Here is a 17,350-nt window from a genome sequence, read left to right on the forward strand (position 1 = left end):
GAAACTCAGATACATGTGTGGATACACAGACAATACCATGTCCCTAGTAAGCCTCTAGTTGACTAGCTCGTTGATCAATAGATGGTTACGGTTTCCTGACCATGGACATTGGATGTCATTGATAACGGGATCACATCATTAGGAGAATGATGTGATGGACAAAGACCCAATCCTAAGCCTAGCACAAGATCATGTAGTTCGTATGCTAAAGCTTTTCTAATGTCAAGTATCATTTCCTTAGACCATGAGATTGTGCAACTCCCGGATACCGTAGGAGTGCTTTGGGTGTGCCAAACGTCACAACGTAACTGGGTGGCTATAAAGGTACACTACAGGTATCTCCGAAAGTGTCTGTTGGGTTGGCACGAACCGAGACTGGGATTTGTCACTCCGTGTAAACGGAGAGGTATCTCTGGGCCCACTCGGTAGGACATCATCATAATGTGCACAATGTGATCAAGGAGTTGATCACGGGATGATGTGTTACGGAACGAGTAAAGAGACTTGCCGGTAACGAGATTGAACAAGGTATCGGGATACCAACGATCGAATCTCGGGCAAGTGTCGTACCGATAGACAAAGGGAATTGTATACGGGATTGATTAAGTCCTTGACATCGTGGTTCATCCGATGAGATCATCGTGGAACATGTGGGAGCCAACATGGGTATCCAGATCCCGCTGTTGGTTATTGACCGGAGAGTCATCTCGGTCATGTCTGCATGTCTCCCGAACCCGTAGGGTCTACACACTTAAGGTTCGGTGACGCTAGGGTTATAGAGATATTAGTATGCGGTAACCCGAAAGTTGTTCGGTGTCCCGGATGAGATCCTGGATGTCACGAGGAGTTCCGGAATGGTCCGGAGGTAAAGAATTATATATAGGAAGTGCTATTTCGGCCATCGGGACAAGTTTCAGGGTCACCGGTATTGTACCGGGACCACCGGAAGGGTCCCGGGGGTCCACCGGGTGGGGCCACCTGCCCCGGGGGGCCACATGGGCTGTAGGGGGTGCGCCTTGGCCTATATGGGCCAAGGGCACCAGCCCCAAGAGGCCCATGCGCCAAGAGATGAGGGAAAGGAAGAGTCCTAAAGGGGAAAGGCACCTCCTAGGTGCCTTGGGGAGGATGGACTCCTCCCTTGGCCGCACCCTTCTTTGGAGGAAGGGCCAAGGCTGCGCCCCCCTCTCCCTTGGCCCTATATATAGTGGGGGGAAGGGAGGGCAGCAACACCTAAGCCCTGGCGCCTCCCTCTCCCTCCCATGAAACATCTCCCTCCTCCCGCAGCGCTTAGCGAAGCCCTGTTGGAATCTCGCTGCTTCCACCACCACGCCGTCGTGCTGCTGGATCTCCATCAACCTCTCCTCCCCCCTTGCAAACAACAAGAAGGAGGAGACGTCGCTGCTCCGTACATGTGTTGAACGCGGAGGTGCCGTCCGTTCGGCGCTAGGATCATCGGTGACTTGGATCACGACGAGTACGACTCCATCAACCCCGTTCTCTTGAACGCTTCCGCGCGCGATCTACAAGGGTATGTAGATCCACTCCTCCCTCGTTGCTAGATGACTCCATAGATTGATCTTGGTGACACGTAGGAAAATTTTGAATTTCTGCTACGTTCCCCAACAGATTCAACAAGCTAGTCAAGTAAAGGCATACTAGGGACACTCTGTTTGTCTATGTATTCACACATATACTAAGTTTCTGGTTACTACAATTCTAGCATGAATAATAAACATTTATCATGATATAAGAAAATATAAATAATAACTTTATTATTGTCTCTAGGGCATATTTCCTTCACGGACGACCCGCCGGAGTTTGGGATGCCCCGCTGCACATGCTATAAGAGGACGTAATCTACCTGAGCTACTACTTTTTCGCCTCAGTGTTTGTTTAGTAAGCACTTTGATAGAAACTAAGGGGTTATTTGGTTCGAGGCCTAATCATGCCACACTTTGTCATACAATGTTGCCACACTTGTCTAAGGTTAGTTTTTCAAAATGAGAGGCACAAGTTGGCAAGCCTAAGGGAATCTTGCCACACTTTTTGAGTGTATGTGATGTGGGATCCTAATGTGCCTTTGCTTAAGGTGTGACTTGAACCAAACACCCATTCAAGTTGGTCAAACTTGCCTAACCTTAGGTGTGGCAACCTTAGGCAAACTTAGTAGCAAACCAAACAACCCTTAATAAATCAAGATGGAGGTAATCGCAAACCAAACAACCCCTAATAAATCAAGATGAAGGTAGTACAATGTAGCGCTGTCTGATAGATGTAATTGTGTAAGTTACTTCCTGGAGAAATATAAGAGTGTTTAGATCACCAAAGGTTGGATCTACTCTCGAATTTCAGGCAGATTTGATGAAGATTTATTTACCGAGAAGCGGGTGCAGAAAGTTGTGCAGCCCGGCTGCGGTGCGGTGCAGGAGAGACGGCTGATCGAGTCTGAACTGAACTGAATATTGCTTGTTTCCGTCCAGACCGGCTCCTCCTCCTCTTCCTCCTACCAACCCAACCCAACCCAAGCCAGCCCCAGGCCCCAGCTCGTCGCGGCTCTGACTGAATCCCCCCTTCACCACCGGACAGCTACCGCCGACGCCCCGATCCCACCCCTCTCCCCCTCCCCCTCCCCTGCCGCCGCCGCCGCCTCTCACGCCCCCTCCCCGCCGCGACGTAGGTCGCGCCCCGTCCGTCGCCGCCTCGTCCGCGATCTCAGGCCGCTTGGAGGTACGTACGAGCTTGTTCGATTGTTACCGTCCAGCGATTAGCTAAGCACCCACCGACCTCCACGATTTCTGCGCGCGCACGGCACCCCACCATCTAGATCCCTAGGTAGCAAGGCGTCCAAGATGAGATAAGAATATTCCTGTTCCTGCGGAGTCTCTGTTCATGTCACCGAGACATTTTCTTTTTCTGTTTATAAGCACCGGTATCGTGACCCAGTCGAGATTTTCTGATCTGCCCTCTGTTTTCTGGCAGATACGCTCGTCGATTCAGCCCCGCGGCCGTCGTCCAGCGAGGAGGGGAGATGCAGGTCAGCCACTCATCTCTTGACTAGCATCAGTGATTTAGTTAGGCCTAGGGCGTTCCACGATGTCCAACCTTGTCAGTTCAGTCTAGTGTATGACCCAAGAGCTAGTGGGAGGTTCACGATAGGGCAACCCAGACCAACCAAAATTCTTGTCAAATTCCCAATTCATGCAAACTTTTATACTAGTCAATAACATTTCTACCATATGATAGTTTTACAGTCCTTTTTAACTAGGCAGCGCCGGCCTCTTGAGGCTCGACAGTTTTCTAGGCAGCGTTTGCCTCTTGACATAGAAATAACTAGGCAGCCCCTGCCTCTCGACAGGATTCTACATCAAAAGCAACAGGCGTAGACCACCACGAGTTCATGCCACCAGCAGATCCCTTGTTCCTTGGCGCAGCCTCAGTTCCTATAAGATCAAATGGCAGGCATGAGAGGAAAGATAAGTGACAGGCTGCAAAAGATTTGGCAAAACAAAAGAAAATGTTAGCAACACTACAGCCTACGGATAAAGCATCTAGAAAATTAACTAGTAAACAAAGTTATGGTTTGCAAGAAAGAGATAAAGCAACACTCTGCAACCTACATGAGCTTCTACAAGCTATGTTCTGCGGCCATGCGTTGGCGTCCAAAGGTGTTATCATCAGAATATGTTCAGAAAAGCATATTATCAAAGAATAGGGGATACAAAACAGTAGGACGAAGCAAAGCATCTTTGGTAGCATGTTATCGATATAGGAAAAGTAACAAGTAACAAAAGTTAACTCCATATAGCAGCTCTTTCGATGACCCCATGTTATTTAGTTATGTTTCTTTGCTGGGAACACTACTATGAATAAAATGCAGTTGTCTTGCGATACTAGTAGCTTAATTATCGATCTGTTCAGTAACTGTTATTTTTCAGAACAAGTGTGTCATTCTGCAGACTGGACTTGTAGTTGTGCTGCTGGAGATCATGTTTTGATATTCATAATAAAATTAACAACTAAATTATCGGGGCATGCCTAATCGACAACCTATTATAATTGTAACATGCCATAATTAGTGAAACTTGTCCGTAGTTAAGACCAAGGTAACACTTCTTGTCACTCGATCGTTTATTTTTCTCCAAAGGACACCCCGGCTGGATTTCATTATCATAGCAATAACAATGTCCCAAGCGTCTGTGCACACATGAAGAAAGAAGAGAAAATTCCTTATTTGACACTACTTTAAAATGTGTTTCCTTATTTGACACTAGAAAACTTTTTCTTCCCTATTTAACATGGGGTCTATATTTTATGCCTTTCATGACACTTTTGTCTATTTTTTCATCTAACATTATTAAATTGCATGTAAAAAGACAGTTTTGCCCCTCGTATAATATGAACTGGTCATCTGGAATACGTCGATGAGCTGTCGACTACAGTACATGCCCCGTCCCTGTGGTCGAGCTCCTCGGCCGCACGTCCTGGCAAGAGGCAACCTGGGCAAGGCGTCGCGCACGTCTTTGCCAGACAGCAAGATACCCCTGACCAAAATGGACTCAACCGGATTCCACTCCATACACAAGGACCAGCTCGTGGACTCGGTCAACACGCGCGCATGCAGGGTGCAAGTGCAATGGCGCCGCGCTCCGCATGCCTCCGCCTACTCGACAGCCTTTCTATTTAGATTCGGTAGCGAGCTGCCCCACTCGTTGTATCACATATCACATGAGGGGCAAAAACGTCTTTTCAGGTGTCATTTAACACACTTAAGGCTTAAAATGGACAAAAGTGTCATGAAGGGCATAAAATTTAGACGCATTGTTAGATAGGGAAGAAATTTTTTTGCAGTGTTAAATAGGGCAAAAAGTTTTAAGACAGTGTTAAATAAGGAATTCTCTCAAGAAAGAGTTAAACTATGCTTGGTGATCAGCCAAGAAGTAAACTATGCTCGGTGATATGCCAGAACAGGATAGTCACAAATGGAGTTCCATAAAGCAAGTCTATGAAGAAGAGATTGAACTCACCTAGGTAGTAATGGTGCAGAAATAGAAATACTGCACGGGTCCACACCTGACCAACCAATTGTTACCAGATTTAACCAACCTTGTATATTCATAAGCAAAAGTAAGTTTGAGTGAGGCACTATTATGTAACATTGATAGGAGCTCGGATTCGATCAACAATTCAACTGAAATCCAAAGTTTCCGCATAATAACATGAGGCAGAAGGTTAACAAAATTATTCCCAGGTTCAGGTGGTGGTGATCACCAGTCGCTTACTGAGGCTACTTGATTACACCTGTTAGCCCTAGCTGGATGGTATTGCCTAATGTCTGAATACAGCTTAGGTAGTCTTATTCAGCAGCTTTTTGGAACAAATTAGTATCGATCTCAACAGCCACAATCAGAACTACTGCGTCCCAGTTTAGTGATGTTATTTGTTTCCCGTTGCTCTCAGGCAATGATAACCTTGGTTCTTAAAACATTCTGACAATGTCTTCGGTCTATAGGCATCAAGAGCTAGGCTCTTCAAGGAGTACAAGGAGGTGCAGCGAGAAAAGTCAGCCGACCCAGATATCCAATTAATCTGTGATGATTCAAATATATTCAAATGGACTGCTGTAATCAAGGTATTTGCTTCTATCTCAAGGTGATGCAGGAACGAGCAGTATCAGCTTTGTTACTGATGCCTTTTCTTACTGTTTATGTCGTTAGGGCCCATCGGAGACACCTTTTGAAGGTGGCGTATTTCAACTTGCATTCTCAATTCCCGAGCAGTATCCTCTACTGCCTCCGCAAGTCCGCTTCATCACCAAAATTTTCCACCCAAATGTTCACTTCAAGGTTACTTTCTATACTGCCTTCTTTGAAATACATGCTTATTTTGGGGTATATGTATGAATTTGTGTTTTTTTGACCTTGTTGAAAGAAGGTAGAATCCTGATCTTCTTGGTTCCTGTTATTGAATTTTTCCTGCAATAACCTGAATCAATGTTTTATAAATATAGACCCATTTGATACTATTATTTGTTTGGTTTGTACTGTTGAAATTCCCTGCAACACATAAATACATCATGGGCCCATTTATGTGAACACAGCAAGCAGTACCTGTTGCTAAATCCAAAACTAAAGGGAAATTTCTGTTTCCTCAATTTCTCTTCTATTGTTTATGTCTCTAGACTGGTGAAATATGCCTGGATATATTGAAAAATGCATGGAGCCCTGCATGGACCCTACAATCTGTTTGCAGAGCCATTATTGCGTTGATGGCCCATCCAGAAGCAGACAGCCCACTTAACTGTGACTCAGGTAGCTTCATACCCTACTCATGAATTCGTTTTAATCACATTACTCGCTATTTCCTACTGGTGAACTGATTGGTGTTTATGTTCTCACTGTACGTCAAGCTATGTCGCATGAAAACGTCGTCGCCTTTATGGATTCAGCTCCTTTGTGACGTGGTTCTTTGAATTGCCTCTATAGTGAGGTGGTAGATACTAGGTTTCAAAGTATTGCCAGCTTTTAATACTTGGTATGTTACACAAGATTTGTGATTTACGAACCAGTGGGCTGTTACCCTAATGAAACCCCTGAATATTATAAGGTAAGGGTATCAAGTATCCATGGATAAATGGTGAGAGATTATCAAATCGATCACGGCTGCATTTAACATGGCATCCATGACATGAGGAATCGCTGGCCTCCATCATGGATCTGAACTTATACAAAATGGAAGTGATAAGTCTCTCTGCTTGCACAACTCCTGACATAAAGCGTGTAGATTTCCCAAAATCAGTTTTTGTTCAGCCGTCATACTGCTTAAAGTAGCAGGCCATAATATCGGTATAGTTGGGTCATAATGCTGTTTCCTGACTTCCCATTTGTGTAATGCAATCACAGGCAATCTTCTTCGCTCCGGTGACATCAGAGGCTACCAGTCCATGGCGCGGATGTACACCAGGCTAGCTGCCATGCCAAAGAAAGAGTAATTTGCAGGGTTGCAAAGGTACACCAGAGCAGTAGCGCTGGCGCTGGCTGATTGATTCATGCATGTATCAACTCCCTAAGTTGTCAGGTGTAACTCGTTGCTATCCCCGTATGAACTTGTGTGGTCTGATTTTCTTACCCGACTTGTCGTTGTGGGTGTAATGTTGATTCTGTTGGGCTAAAAAGGATTTAAGCGTAAACGCTTGATTCATGATGATGTGTAATAAAATAATCCTCATAGGGAATTGGTAACATGTATATGGTTCCTCCAGTGCGCTATCCTCTGGTTGATTACCTGCTGTCCTCCTGTACACTTTGAGTTGCTGAAGCCTCGATGCCCCTACATATATGCATTGGTCCTTGCAGTTAAGTTTTTTTTTGAGGGATAAGGCCTAGTCTTTATTGATCAAAGTCCACAATGAGTGGGATTTTGTTTACATCATGTGGTTGGCCAAACCACACATGACGCCCCGTGGCTAAATTTAAAGCGTGTCTAGCTAACTTATGAGCTTCCCTATTACATTCACGACCTTCATGAATAAAACTACAAGTAAAATTGATAGAACGAAGTTTGATCTCATTGATGATGGCGCCATGCTTTCCCTGCGAACCTTGGTTGATGTCCTCGACTACCCCTTTAGCATCTGAAGATATGACAAAACGCTGCAAAAGGAGGTCATCCGCAATGCAGAGTGCCTCCAGGCAAGCCAAAGCTTCCAGCGTCGTCGGGTCATGTACGCCTTGCACCACCAGTGCGCAGCTGCCTAGATAGTTTCCCCCTGAGTCACGGCAGACCACCGCTACTGAACCACCCCTGCCTATCCTCACAGCTGCATCAACATGGACCTTAGCATAGTTTGCGGGTGGGGCTCGTGGTCGGGTGCTCCTGATTCTTTCCATATGAATCCTTGGCGCCCCTTCCGGTTTTCTTTCCTTTAATTGTTCAAGCTCACCAATGAACCTCGTTGTGAAAGAGTACAACGATTGTGGGCTCTGGAAGATTCCTTCATGGATGGATTTTCTTCTGGTCGTCCAGATTGCCCATAACATGACTGCCAGTTTGACAAACAGGACATGTGATAGCGTCTCCATCTGTGCAAACAAGCAGTGTTTTGCGTTGGGTTCCAAATTTGCCACAAGTGACTGCCCAATCTCATTCTCTACTAAAGCCCAAACACACCTGGATGTAGTGCACTCAAGTAGGGAGTGGCGCCATGAATCCGGAGAACCACATAATCCACATGTCGAGGAGTTAGACATATGTCGATGAGACCGAACATCTTCCGTCGGCAGGGATTGTTTTGAGAGCCGCCATAGGAACATGCGAGTTTTCCCGGGAACTTGGGTTTTCCAAAGTGTTTTCCATTCTTTCTCTTCCCCTCTAGCGCCTGACGAGCCTGCTTGACCTTCCAGCCAGGCTTCCCGGCGCTGCCTCGTCGCCACAAGCATATTGTATGCCGATCTCACGCTAAAAAGACCATTTTTCTCAAAATGCCAAGCCCAGAAATCTGATATGTTTCGGGTGCAAAGGGGTATGCTGGTTATTACTCTGGCATCAAAAGGCAAGAAAACTTGCCGGACCCTCTGAATATCCCATGTGGCTGTCGTTGCTTCAATGATTTTAGAGACAAATTGTGGGGGGTTCGCTGTCAAGCAGCCATAAGGGCGAAGCATCTCACTTCGTGGGAGCCAATTATCAGTCCATATTCTAGTACTTTCTCCATTGCCTATTCTCTTAATGATTCCCTGCTTTAGTGTGTCTCGGCCTTCTATTAAAGATCTCCATATTTGGCTCGGGTGGGATCCCAAGGTAGCTTCAAGAATTGTCGAGTCAGGGCAGTATACAGCTTTCAAAATACGAGCACTCAAGGATTCCGGGTTTTGAAGTAAGCGCCATGCTTGCCTAGCTAGCATAGCAAGATTGAAAAGCTCAAAATCCTTAAAATCCAAACCTCCCATGCTTCTTGGTTGTGTCATATCCTTCCAAGATACCCAATGTGGTTTGCATTTTCCTTCCTTGCTTCCCCACCAAAACTTCCTTATGAGTATATTTAGTTTTTCACACAAACCCCTAGGCAGTTTGAAACATGACATGGAGTAGACTGGCACCGCTTGTGCAACCGCTTTAACCAAAACCTCTTTCCCAGCAGTGGAGAGTGATTTTTCAATCCATCCTTGGATCCTACTCCATAAATGATCCTTTAAACCCATATGCAGTTAAGTATACTCTTGTGCTTCCTCTCCCCCACTGTCCACTGATAGTCTTATCGACCGCTTATGTCGTTTTGGACCAGAGTCCAGAGGCCCAGGCAAATTGGACTAGAGGCCAGTCAAATATTGCTACTGTAAATATATTTTGTTTGGTATATCACATTGACTTCCTCAATATGGTTTGGATGATTATCGGCTAAGAATGTAAAAATATCGGAGTGATATATTTTTTTGAATAAAAAGGTAGAGCATTTTCTACCTTATGCATTCAGAATGGGCAAAAGTGCCCGGATGACCAAAGTCATTTACATGAAGGTGATGTTAACGCTGCACACTATGTGCAGCAGGCCATCACTAGACCTGAATTAGGATACAAAGCACAGGGTGGGAAAAGAAGAGGCAACTCTCAAAAGGCTAATTAGGAGCGAAAACATTTGCCACACAATAAAAGGTTATGTCTGTATGTGGTTTAGCGCGCAGGCTCCATAGCTTGATGAGGTCGTGTCATGTGGTTTAGCGCGCAGGCTCCATAGCCTGATGAGGTCGGCAACCTTGTTGTATAATTGTCTCGTTTCAAAAGGACCTATCAAACACCTGGGCATTCCTGGCATTCCAAAGGATAACTGTGCATGCTGTGAAGAGAACATGCCACTTAGTGCCGTATCGAGCCCGCGGCTGCTGTGAACCTAAGAGATCACCTGCTGCCATAGAGGATGAGGCAAGTTCCTGTATCTCTAGCTTGGACCATAGGGCTTGTGCTAGCTTGCATCTTAGCAAAATGTGGTTCATTGTCTCCGCGGCTGGGCATAGATCACACCCGTTATGTGGTACAAGTCTGTCCCAATGCTTTTTTAGCATATTGTGTCAAGTGTTGTGTCTGTCCCGGAGGGCAATCCACAAGAAAACACGGTGCTTGTGCGGTATGATCCTGTTCCAGATATATTTAGCTGACGTACAAAGCTTTCTTCTAAAAGTGAGCAGCTTGTAGAAGTAGTCGGTAGTAGCACATTTGTTTTCCAAAAGAGGCACTCTGGTGTCTGGCATACCTTCCTGTAGCTGAACATTACTCAAGATTGCGGACATGCCCTCTAGCTCCTGTGTTGCTATGGAAGAGAGGTTTGGATGTAGTTGAAAGCTCCATTGCCCATGTCTGAACCGTGAGGCAACTGTGCAGAACTTGGACGTGGAGAAGGAGAAAAGAGTCGAGAAGCATGTCATGAGCCGACCACAATCGAGACAGTGGTCGTGCCAGAATGCAGTACCCTGTCCATCCCCAATCTTGCATTTGGTAACCTCCATAACCACTCGTAAGTTGGGCTTGAAGCCTCTCCAGATAGCGGTGTCCCGACTTTGTGGAGACTAGGAGATTTCCCTCTGACAGTAAGTGCGTGCAAACCAATTGTAACATGGAGCTTCCCGCTGCTGCAATATCTTTGCCATGAACTTGCAAACGAGGGCCCTGTTGTGTGCTGCAATATCTCTTACCCTCAACCCTCCATTCTCTTTTGGCAACATGACCACTTCCCAAGCGACAAGGCATTGTCCTCCCTTGACCTAGTTCTTTCCTTGCCATAAGAAGCCCCTCAGGATTTGTTCAACCTTGTCTAGAGATTGTTGTGGCCATAAAAAACAACTCATGAAGTAGCTGGGGATCGCTGCCAAGACTGCGTTAATCAAGGTCAGCCCCCCCCCCAAGACAGAAAAGTAGCCAGCCAGCCAGCCAGACGCTTGTCCACTTTGTGAATCACAGGCATCAATAGGCCATGCGTGATCTTGTTGATAGAAAGGGATAATCCAAGGTATGTGCACGGGAAAGCTGTCACTTGACACTGTAGAACATCTGCAATACTCTGGCAGGTTTGTTGGTCAAGGCATACTGGCATAAGGATGCTCTTGTGGTAATTGATCTTTAGTCCCGTGAAATCACTGAAAGCCTGTAGAATCCGTTTGATAACCCATGCTTGCTGGATGTCCCCTTGCATTAAGATCAACGTGTCATCCGCATACTGCAGGATCGGGAATGGTCCATCTCCTCCAAGTGGGTGCTTAAGGTTCCCCGCTTGGTGTTCCCTTTTGCAAAGCTGTTGCAAAACATCGGCGACTAGGATGAAGAGGTAAGAGATAGGGCATCCCCCTGCCTTAAACCACTTCTTGATAATATCCTCTCCCCAAGAGATCCATTGATTATAATCCTGGATGAGCTAGTTGATAGGATATCATGTATCCATCTGACCTATCTGCTTCCAAAACCTCTGGCTGCAAGGATGAGCTTCAGAGTATCCTAGCTGACACTGTCAAACGCTTTCTGGAAATCTAGCTTGAGCACTAGCATTGGCTTTTTCATCTTTTTTGCCTGCTGTACCAGTTCGGCTGCCAGTGCAAAATTTTCAGCTATGCATCTTCTAGGCAGAAAACCAGATTGTAGAGGATGTATGAGGCTCAGAATGAAATGTTGTAGCCAGACTGTTAGAACCTGTTGCAAGCTTGGGTATACTAGCTTTCTGGAAATCTAGCTTGAGCACTAGCATTGGCTTTTTCATCTTTTTTGCCTGCTGTACCAGTTCGGCTGCCAGTGCAAAATTTTCAGCTATGCATCTTCTAGGCAGAAAACCAGATTGTAGAGGATGTATGAGGCTCAGAATGAAATGTTGTAGCCAGACTGTTAGAACCTGTTGCAAGCTTGGGTATACTGTGGACCAAAGCAATGGGTCTAAAATCCTTAATATCCATTGGGTTCTCTTTCTTTGGGAGCAACACAATATTGGCAGTATTGATGCCGCACATATCACTACCATGCTCATAGAAATCCTGAAAAATATGACATACAAAACAAAATGGTACGCATGGATCTTCCACTCCATATACTTATCCAGATTTGGAGCACCCCGAGAACACTGGTATGGTGATCTTGATGCGACCACACTGGTTGTGTCGCTGCCCAGAACCATGGCGAATTTCAGCATCTCGCCGCGGTCAGCGTCAATAGCCTCCATGAACAGATGAAAACATCATCATCAGAGTAGCCTCGGTTGTGCGACGGTGATCATACCAGGGTGTCGTATCCCTTTGCCTCTAGCTGAGGCTGAACAACCGCAGTCAACTGATGATGTGGTGTAAATGGTATTGTCAGGCCCAAGACTGAAGATCCCCTGTTCCCGCGTGCCAGTTACGATTATAGCCGTCCATCTCGCATCCTAGGGTCACCAGGAAAAGTTAACGGTTCACTTAAGTGGGTCACTCTCCTCCGTTGATCGACCATCCAATGGCTGTGAAGGCGCAGGAGAAGCTGTTCATCGCCCAACAAGCCATGTGCTCTGCTTTTTCTGATTTTCTGCTTTCTAGCTGCTGTAATGGCTATAAAAGCCAGCTCTCCCTTCAACTCGAGGCATGTAATAGAATTATTGGGTGTAAACCCTAGCCGCCGATGGCGTGCTAACTACTTTCCCCTTCTTCCTGCAATGAAAACCCTAGCTAAATTCACCCAGTTCTTGTCTGAATCTCGCTAGTTCGTGTTAAAATTTAGTAGATTGGGACTCTGGTCCTGACAATTGGTATCAGAGGCCAGTCCTTCCTCGGCGGCGGTGTTGATTGGAGCACTGTAGAGGTTGGCTCCGGCTATAAAATCCCTCTTTGAGCTCTGATCTGGTGGCGGAGGCAGTTGGTGGTGGCCGGAGTGGCAGCGTTCGGGTGTAGTCAGAGAGACAGCCTGGTTGCCTGAGAGTAATTCTCTGGTGGTAAAATTCCAGCTCCTGTGATCTGACCGTGCACCATCGGAGGCGGGCGCAGGCGGCAGCGTCGGCGGCGGTGACAAGCCATCCCACCCTCCCAACCCCCTATGGTGGTGATCGCAGACGGCGAAATCATGACGGGCCATGCTGATTCAGGTTCAACCGCGGAACTGCAGCTCGAATCCCTCGAATTGGACATCAAGACACTGCAGCGGGACCGAGAGGAAGATCGCAAGGAGTTCCAGCAGTTTCAAGCGACAGTTAAAAGAAATTTTGCTACGATGCAGAAGAACTTCAACAAGATCCAAGACAACTTCTGACGCTTAATGTTAGAGCCTGAACCAGCCCAAGAAGAAGGTGTGGAAGGGCAAGGTAGTGTGCAGATGAAGGACAACCAGATCAACTCACCGCAAGTGGCTCCGGGTCGGCCAAAACAACTACAAGCACCTACTCCTCCTTCTGTAGCAATGCCTGAAAAAGGAGCTCCTTTGCCAATTGGTACAGCTGTTCTCCGTGATCAGACAGGTAAAGAACTGAACATGGATGGCACTCCTAAAGTTCCTTATAGACACCCACACTATGGGCAAAGCAAGGAAAAAGAACACCTTCAGAAAATACAGAGAGATGTAGTTCAGCTGGAGGAAATGCAAGAAGAAGATGGGGCTGAAAATTATTACAGAAGAAGGAATGTTCTTACGGTCAAGCCTGCTAAGTTGAACATCTCTGAGTTTGACGGACAAGACCCTGAATCTTGGATTCAGAACTTGGAGCAATATTTTGCTGCTGCAAGAACTCCAATTGAGCATAGGACAGAGATGGCCATTTCTTATCTTAAAGGCCCTGTTATTCAGTGGTGGAGGGGTACTGGCTATGCACCCTCTAATGTACCATGGCATAAGTTTTGTTCTTACCTATCTGATAGGTTTTCTGTGGAGTCAGCTTGTGACGCGGTCAGTAACTTTCATGCTGCACATCAAGCAACAACAGTGGCTGCTTATGTGGAACAATTTGAGCAACTAGTGAATGGAATGAGAAGAGAAAACCCTGCTATTCCTGATGATTATTATGTCTCCAGTTTTGTTTCAGGCCTCAACCCTTATATCAGAAGCTTAGTGGAGTGTTTTCAACCAAAGGATCTGCAAACTGCTGTGTGGTATGCCAGAAGAATGGAGAAATCTCAGCCTCCCTCTCAATCAGTGCAAAATAAGCAGTATGTGCCTCAACCAAGAAGACAAGTCATGTTTGAACCACCCAAACAACTGCTTCCTAATGCAGCACCAAACAGGAATGTGGTTATTCAGCAAGCCAAACAGAACCAGGTGTGTTATAAATGTAGAGAGCCTTGGGTGCCTGGTCACAGACAGGTGTGTAAAATGAACCAGAAAGCACAAATTCAAGCTCTACAAGCTCAGGAGGATGGAACCCCTGAAACTATTTTTGTAGCAGAGTATGATGATCAGGAACTGGACAATACAGAGCAGATAACTGATGAAACTATATTGAAAGTGTCCATGCATGCTGCTATGGGCATTGGAGCAACTAAAAATACTTTCATACTGACAGTTAAGATGGGTAATACTATGGCAACTGCACTGGTGGATAGTGGTAGTACTACTACTACTTTTATCTCTCCACAAATGGCTACCAAGTTGGATGTTGTTCCTAGTTCTACACCAAAAACTAAAGTAGTGGTTGCTAGTGGAGGCATCCTTTGGAGTGAATTTCAAGCAAAGAACTGTCACTATGAAATACAGGGCCATGCATTTATTGATAGTTTCAGAGTGCTGAAGTTAAAGGGGTATGACATCATCTTAGGAGTGGATTGGTTGAGGAAATATAGCCCCATCCAAATGGATTTTATTAAGATGGAAATGGAAATATCTGCTCCTGAAGGACAGTTTATCACTTTTGTGGATGAAACTGTACCTCTCTCTACTGTTATTGAAGTGACTGACAACACTGAAAAATTAGTGGAACAAGCTGTGTGTGGATTTTTCTTGTTCACTAGTTCTGGTCCTCAAATGATAGCAGCTGCTCAAGAAGTACCTGCTGCTTTTAAACCACTGCTAGATCAATATGAGAAGCTCTTTCAAGAACCTACTGAACTTCCACCAAGTAGGCCTTGTGACCACAGAATTCCCTTGGTAGAGGGAGCAAAAGTAGTCAACCAAAGGCCCTATAGAATTCCTCAGCACCAAAAAGAAATTCTTGAGAAAATCATCTTAGAACTTCTCAAGAATGGAATTATCAGGCCCAGCACTAGTCCTTTCTCCTCTCATGTGCTGTTAGTTAAAAAAAGGATGGAACATGGAGGCTCTGTACTAATTATAGGAAATTAAATGCAATTACCATAAAAAACAAATATCCCATTCCTGTTATAGAATATCTGTTGGACCAGCCACTACTAGGAAAAGGGCTACTAATGGCGCACCAGTTTTGCCTACTAATGGCGCACTACTGGTGCGCCATTAGTATCATGCCACTAGTATTTCTTACTAATGGCGCACCACCGGTGCGCCATTAGTATCTGGTATACTAATGGCGCACCACGCAGTGCGCCATTAGTATAGAACACCATGCGCCATTAGTATGCCTCCCAGGGGGCCATATTTAACCATGTGCTTTGGCATACTAATGGCGCACTGTTGGGTGATGCACCATTAGTATGAATATTAGGGTTTTTTTTACTTTTCTGATTTTTGCACAGGTTACAAAATATATTATTTGACAGAATATAGACAGTAGCACACAGCAACAGCAGATTCATCGAATACAATAGAAGATTAGTCTTCGAATACAATTCATCATATTAGTCTCCGAATTCAAAAGACCGAACAAAGATTAAACATTACAAATCTCGAGACCGCGAGTATCGAGTTTGTCTTCACATTACAAGTCGATATCGATCATCTAAACTACCATCACATAGAAGAGAGCTGCGGTCATCACGATGAGCATCATCGCGATGAAACTGGTCTTCATCCGGTTCCTCCAACGCTCCCTCCTCTCTCCCGCTAGATAGCGGGCGTATCTAGATTCCGCCTCCGCCCTAGTGGTGTACCCTTTGTAACTGTTACCGCTGAAACGGTGAACCTGTCTCCGACACTCCTCCCAGTCGTCGTTGACTCCGGGAACCTTACCCTTGTACACGACATACGACGGCATCTCTATGCACAAGCCAAACAACAGACAATACATACATAAGCAATATATTAGTATGCAACAAAAGGATTGGAAGAGAAAAGCAAGACATTAATAGCACAATTCATGGTCCTACTAATAAATAGCATCGATTACATCTAAGTTGAACGACTGTCCAAACCAAAGAGACATACAATTCATTAAAGTTTAATTACAACATGAGCCAATCAATGTTTCAGAACTACACATCACTACTTTCGACTCGACTCATGGGACAGGAGCGTGGATGAAGCCGCCGTCTGTCGTGATGGTCAGGAAATCACGGGCGTTGTCAGCCTGCATTTGTAGCATTCCGTCTATCTCACTGTTGGACGGTTGATATCTGAGGAAGAACTGCCCCGAGGTATGAAGGACATCTTGATGGATGATGTCCACAAACTCCGACTGGATGCGAAAGAATTCTTGTCTGATGTCCGCGTCCTGGATTGCCGACAAGCTCGCGGCCCAATCTTTGAGATTATCTGGTAGCAGAAGGTGATGAAGGTCCCTTACGATTGCCCGCATGTGATGGAGGGCGTAGTAGGCATCCTTCTGACCGCCAGGCGGCTGCTTGGTGCAGCATAACGTCGTATTGTGGGCGAACACGTGCTTGCCGTACTTATGAACTGCCCTGGTGAAGGTGCCTCCAGATTTGGCGTAGCCAGGGAGAACATCATCAAGAACTTTCTTGATATTTGTGTAGTCTATCTTGGAGTCACGGTTCGGGTCGAAATACGTGGCCATGGAATATTTCGGGCTTAAGAGGATGAGTGTGCAATGTGTGTCACTGCACAGAACCCGGAATGTTAGAAAAAAAAAGAACGATCGAAATCTAAGAAATCATATGTTACGGGGCGGTTAAGGGATGACTTACTCGGGAAAGTAAGCCACAAGGAAGTTATCCTTATCTGGGTTTGCCAGAATGACGCCTTCGAGGTGTGAACTCGCGACTTGGCGGTCCCCAATGCTGCTCAAGAGCTTGGCACGCATGTAGAAGGGGTCGACTATCATGATGTCCGGGGTCTTGTCTCTAATGATCCGCATCTCCATACTCAGCGAAAACATCCGAACGAAGGTGTAGTGCAGCGGATGAAGGTTAAACATAGCAAAGATGTCATCAAACCGCAGGACGATCATACCCCCGATGTCGCCATCCACAAAGCCCTTGCCCTCTGGCACCTTGGCCACGAAAACCGGGTATGACACATCATTCTCTCTGAGATGCCGCTTCTCCAAAGAAAGAAC

General features: G+C 45.8%; 1 protein-coding gene and 1 pseudogene across 1 annotated transcript; both read left to right on the forward strand.

The window, feature by feature from the left end:
- The first annotated feature begins 2,480 nt into the window (after nucleotides 1-2,480).
- On the forward strand, nucleotides 2,481-7,280 carry PEX4 (peroxin4). Its single transcript, XM_048675561.2, has 6 exons — nucleotides 2,481-2,727; nucleotides 2,980-3,034; nucleotides 5,510-5,629; nucleotides 5,715-5,843; nucleotides 6,179-6,308; nucleotides 6,900-7,280. Exons 2-6 carry the CDS (start codon nucleotides 3,029-3,031, stop codon nucleotides 6,986-6,988), a joined length of 474 nt encoding a protein of 157 aa, XP_048531518.1. The 5' UTR covers nucleotides 2,481-2,727; nucleotides 2,980-3,028; the 3' UTR covers nucleotides 6,989-7,280.
- A 5,752-nt stretch (nucleotides 7,281-13,032) lies between these two features.
- Nucleotides 13,033-15,264, forward strand: LOC147972654 (uncharacterized; annotated as a pseudogene).
- Nucleotides 15,265-17,350: the final 2,086 nt, after the last annotated feature.

The sequence above is a fragment of the Triticum urartu genome, chromosome 5A (assembly GCF_056163025.1).
Source record: "Triticum urartu cultivar PI428250 chromosome 5A, HENAU_Tu73, whole genome shotgun sequence".
NCBI classification, from domain to species: domain Eukaryota; kingdom Viridiplantae; phylum Streptophyta; class Magnoliopsida; order Poales; family Poaceae; genus Triticum; species Triticum urartu.

Excerpts from the sequence above, each read along its gene's own strand:
- PEX4 (XM_048675561.2), top strand. Across the intron at positions 5,844-6,178 it reads ACCCAAATGTTCACTTCAAG|ACTGGTGAAATATGCCTGGA; the intron begins GTTACTTTCTAT and ends TTATGTCTCTAG. Across the intron at positions 6,309-6,899 it reads CCCACTTAACTGTGACTCAG|GCAATCTTCTTCGCTCCGGT; the intron begins GTAGCTTCATAC and ends ATGCAATCACAG.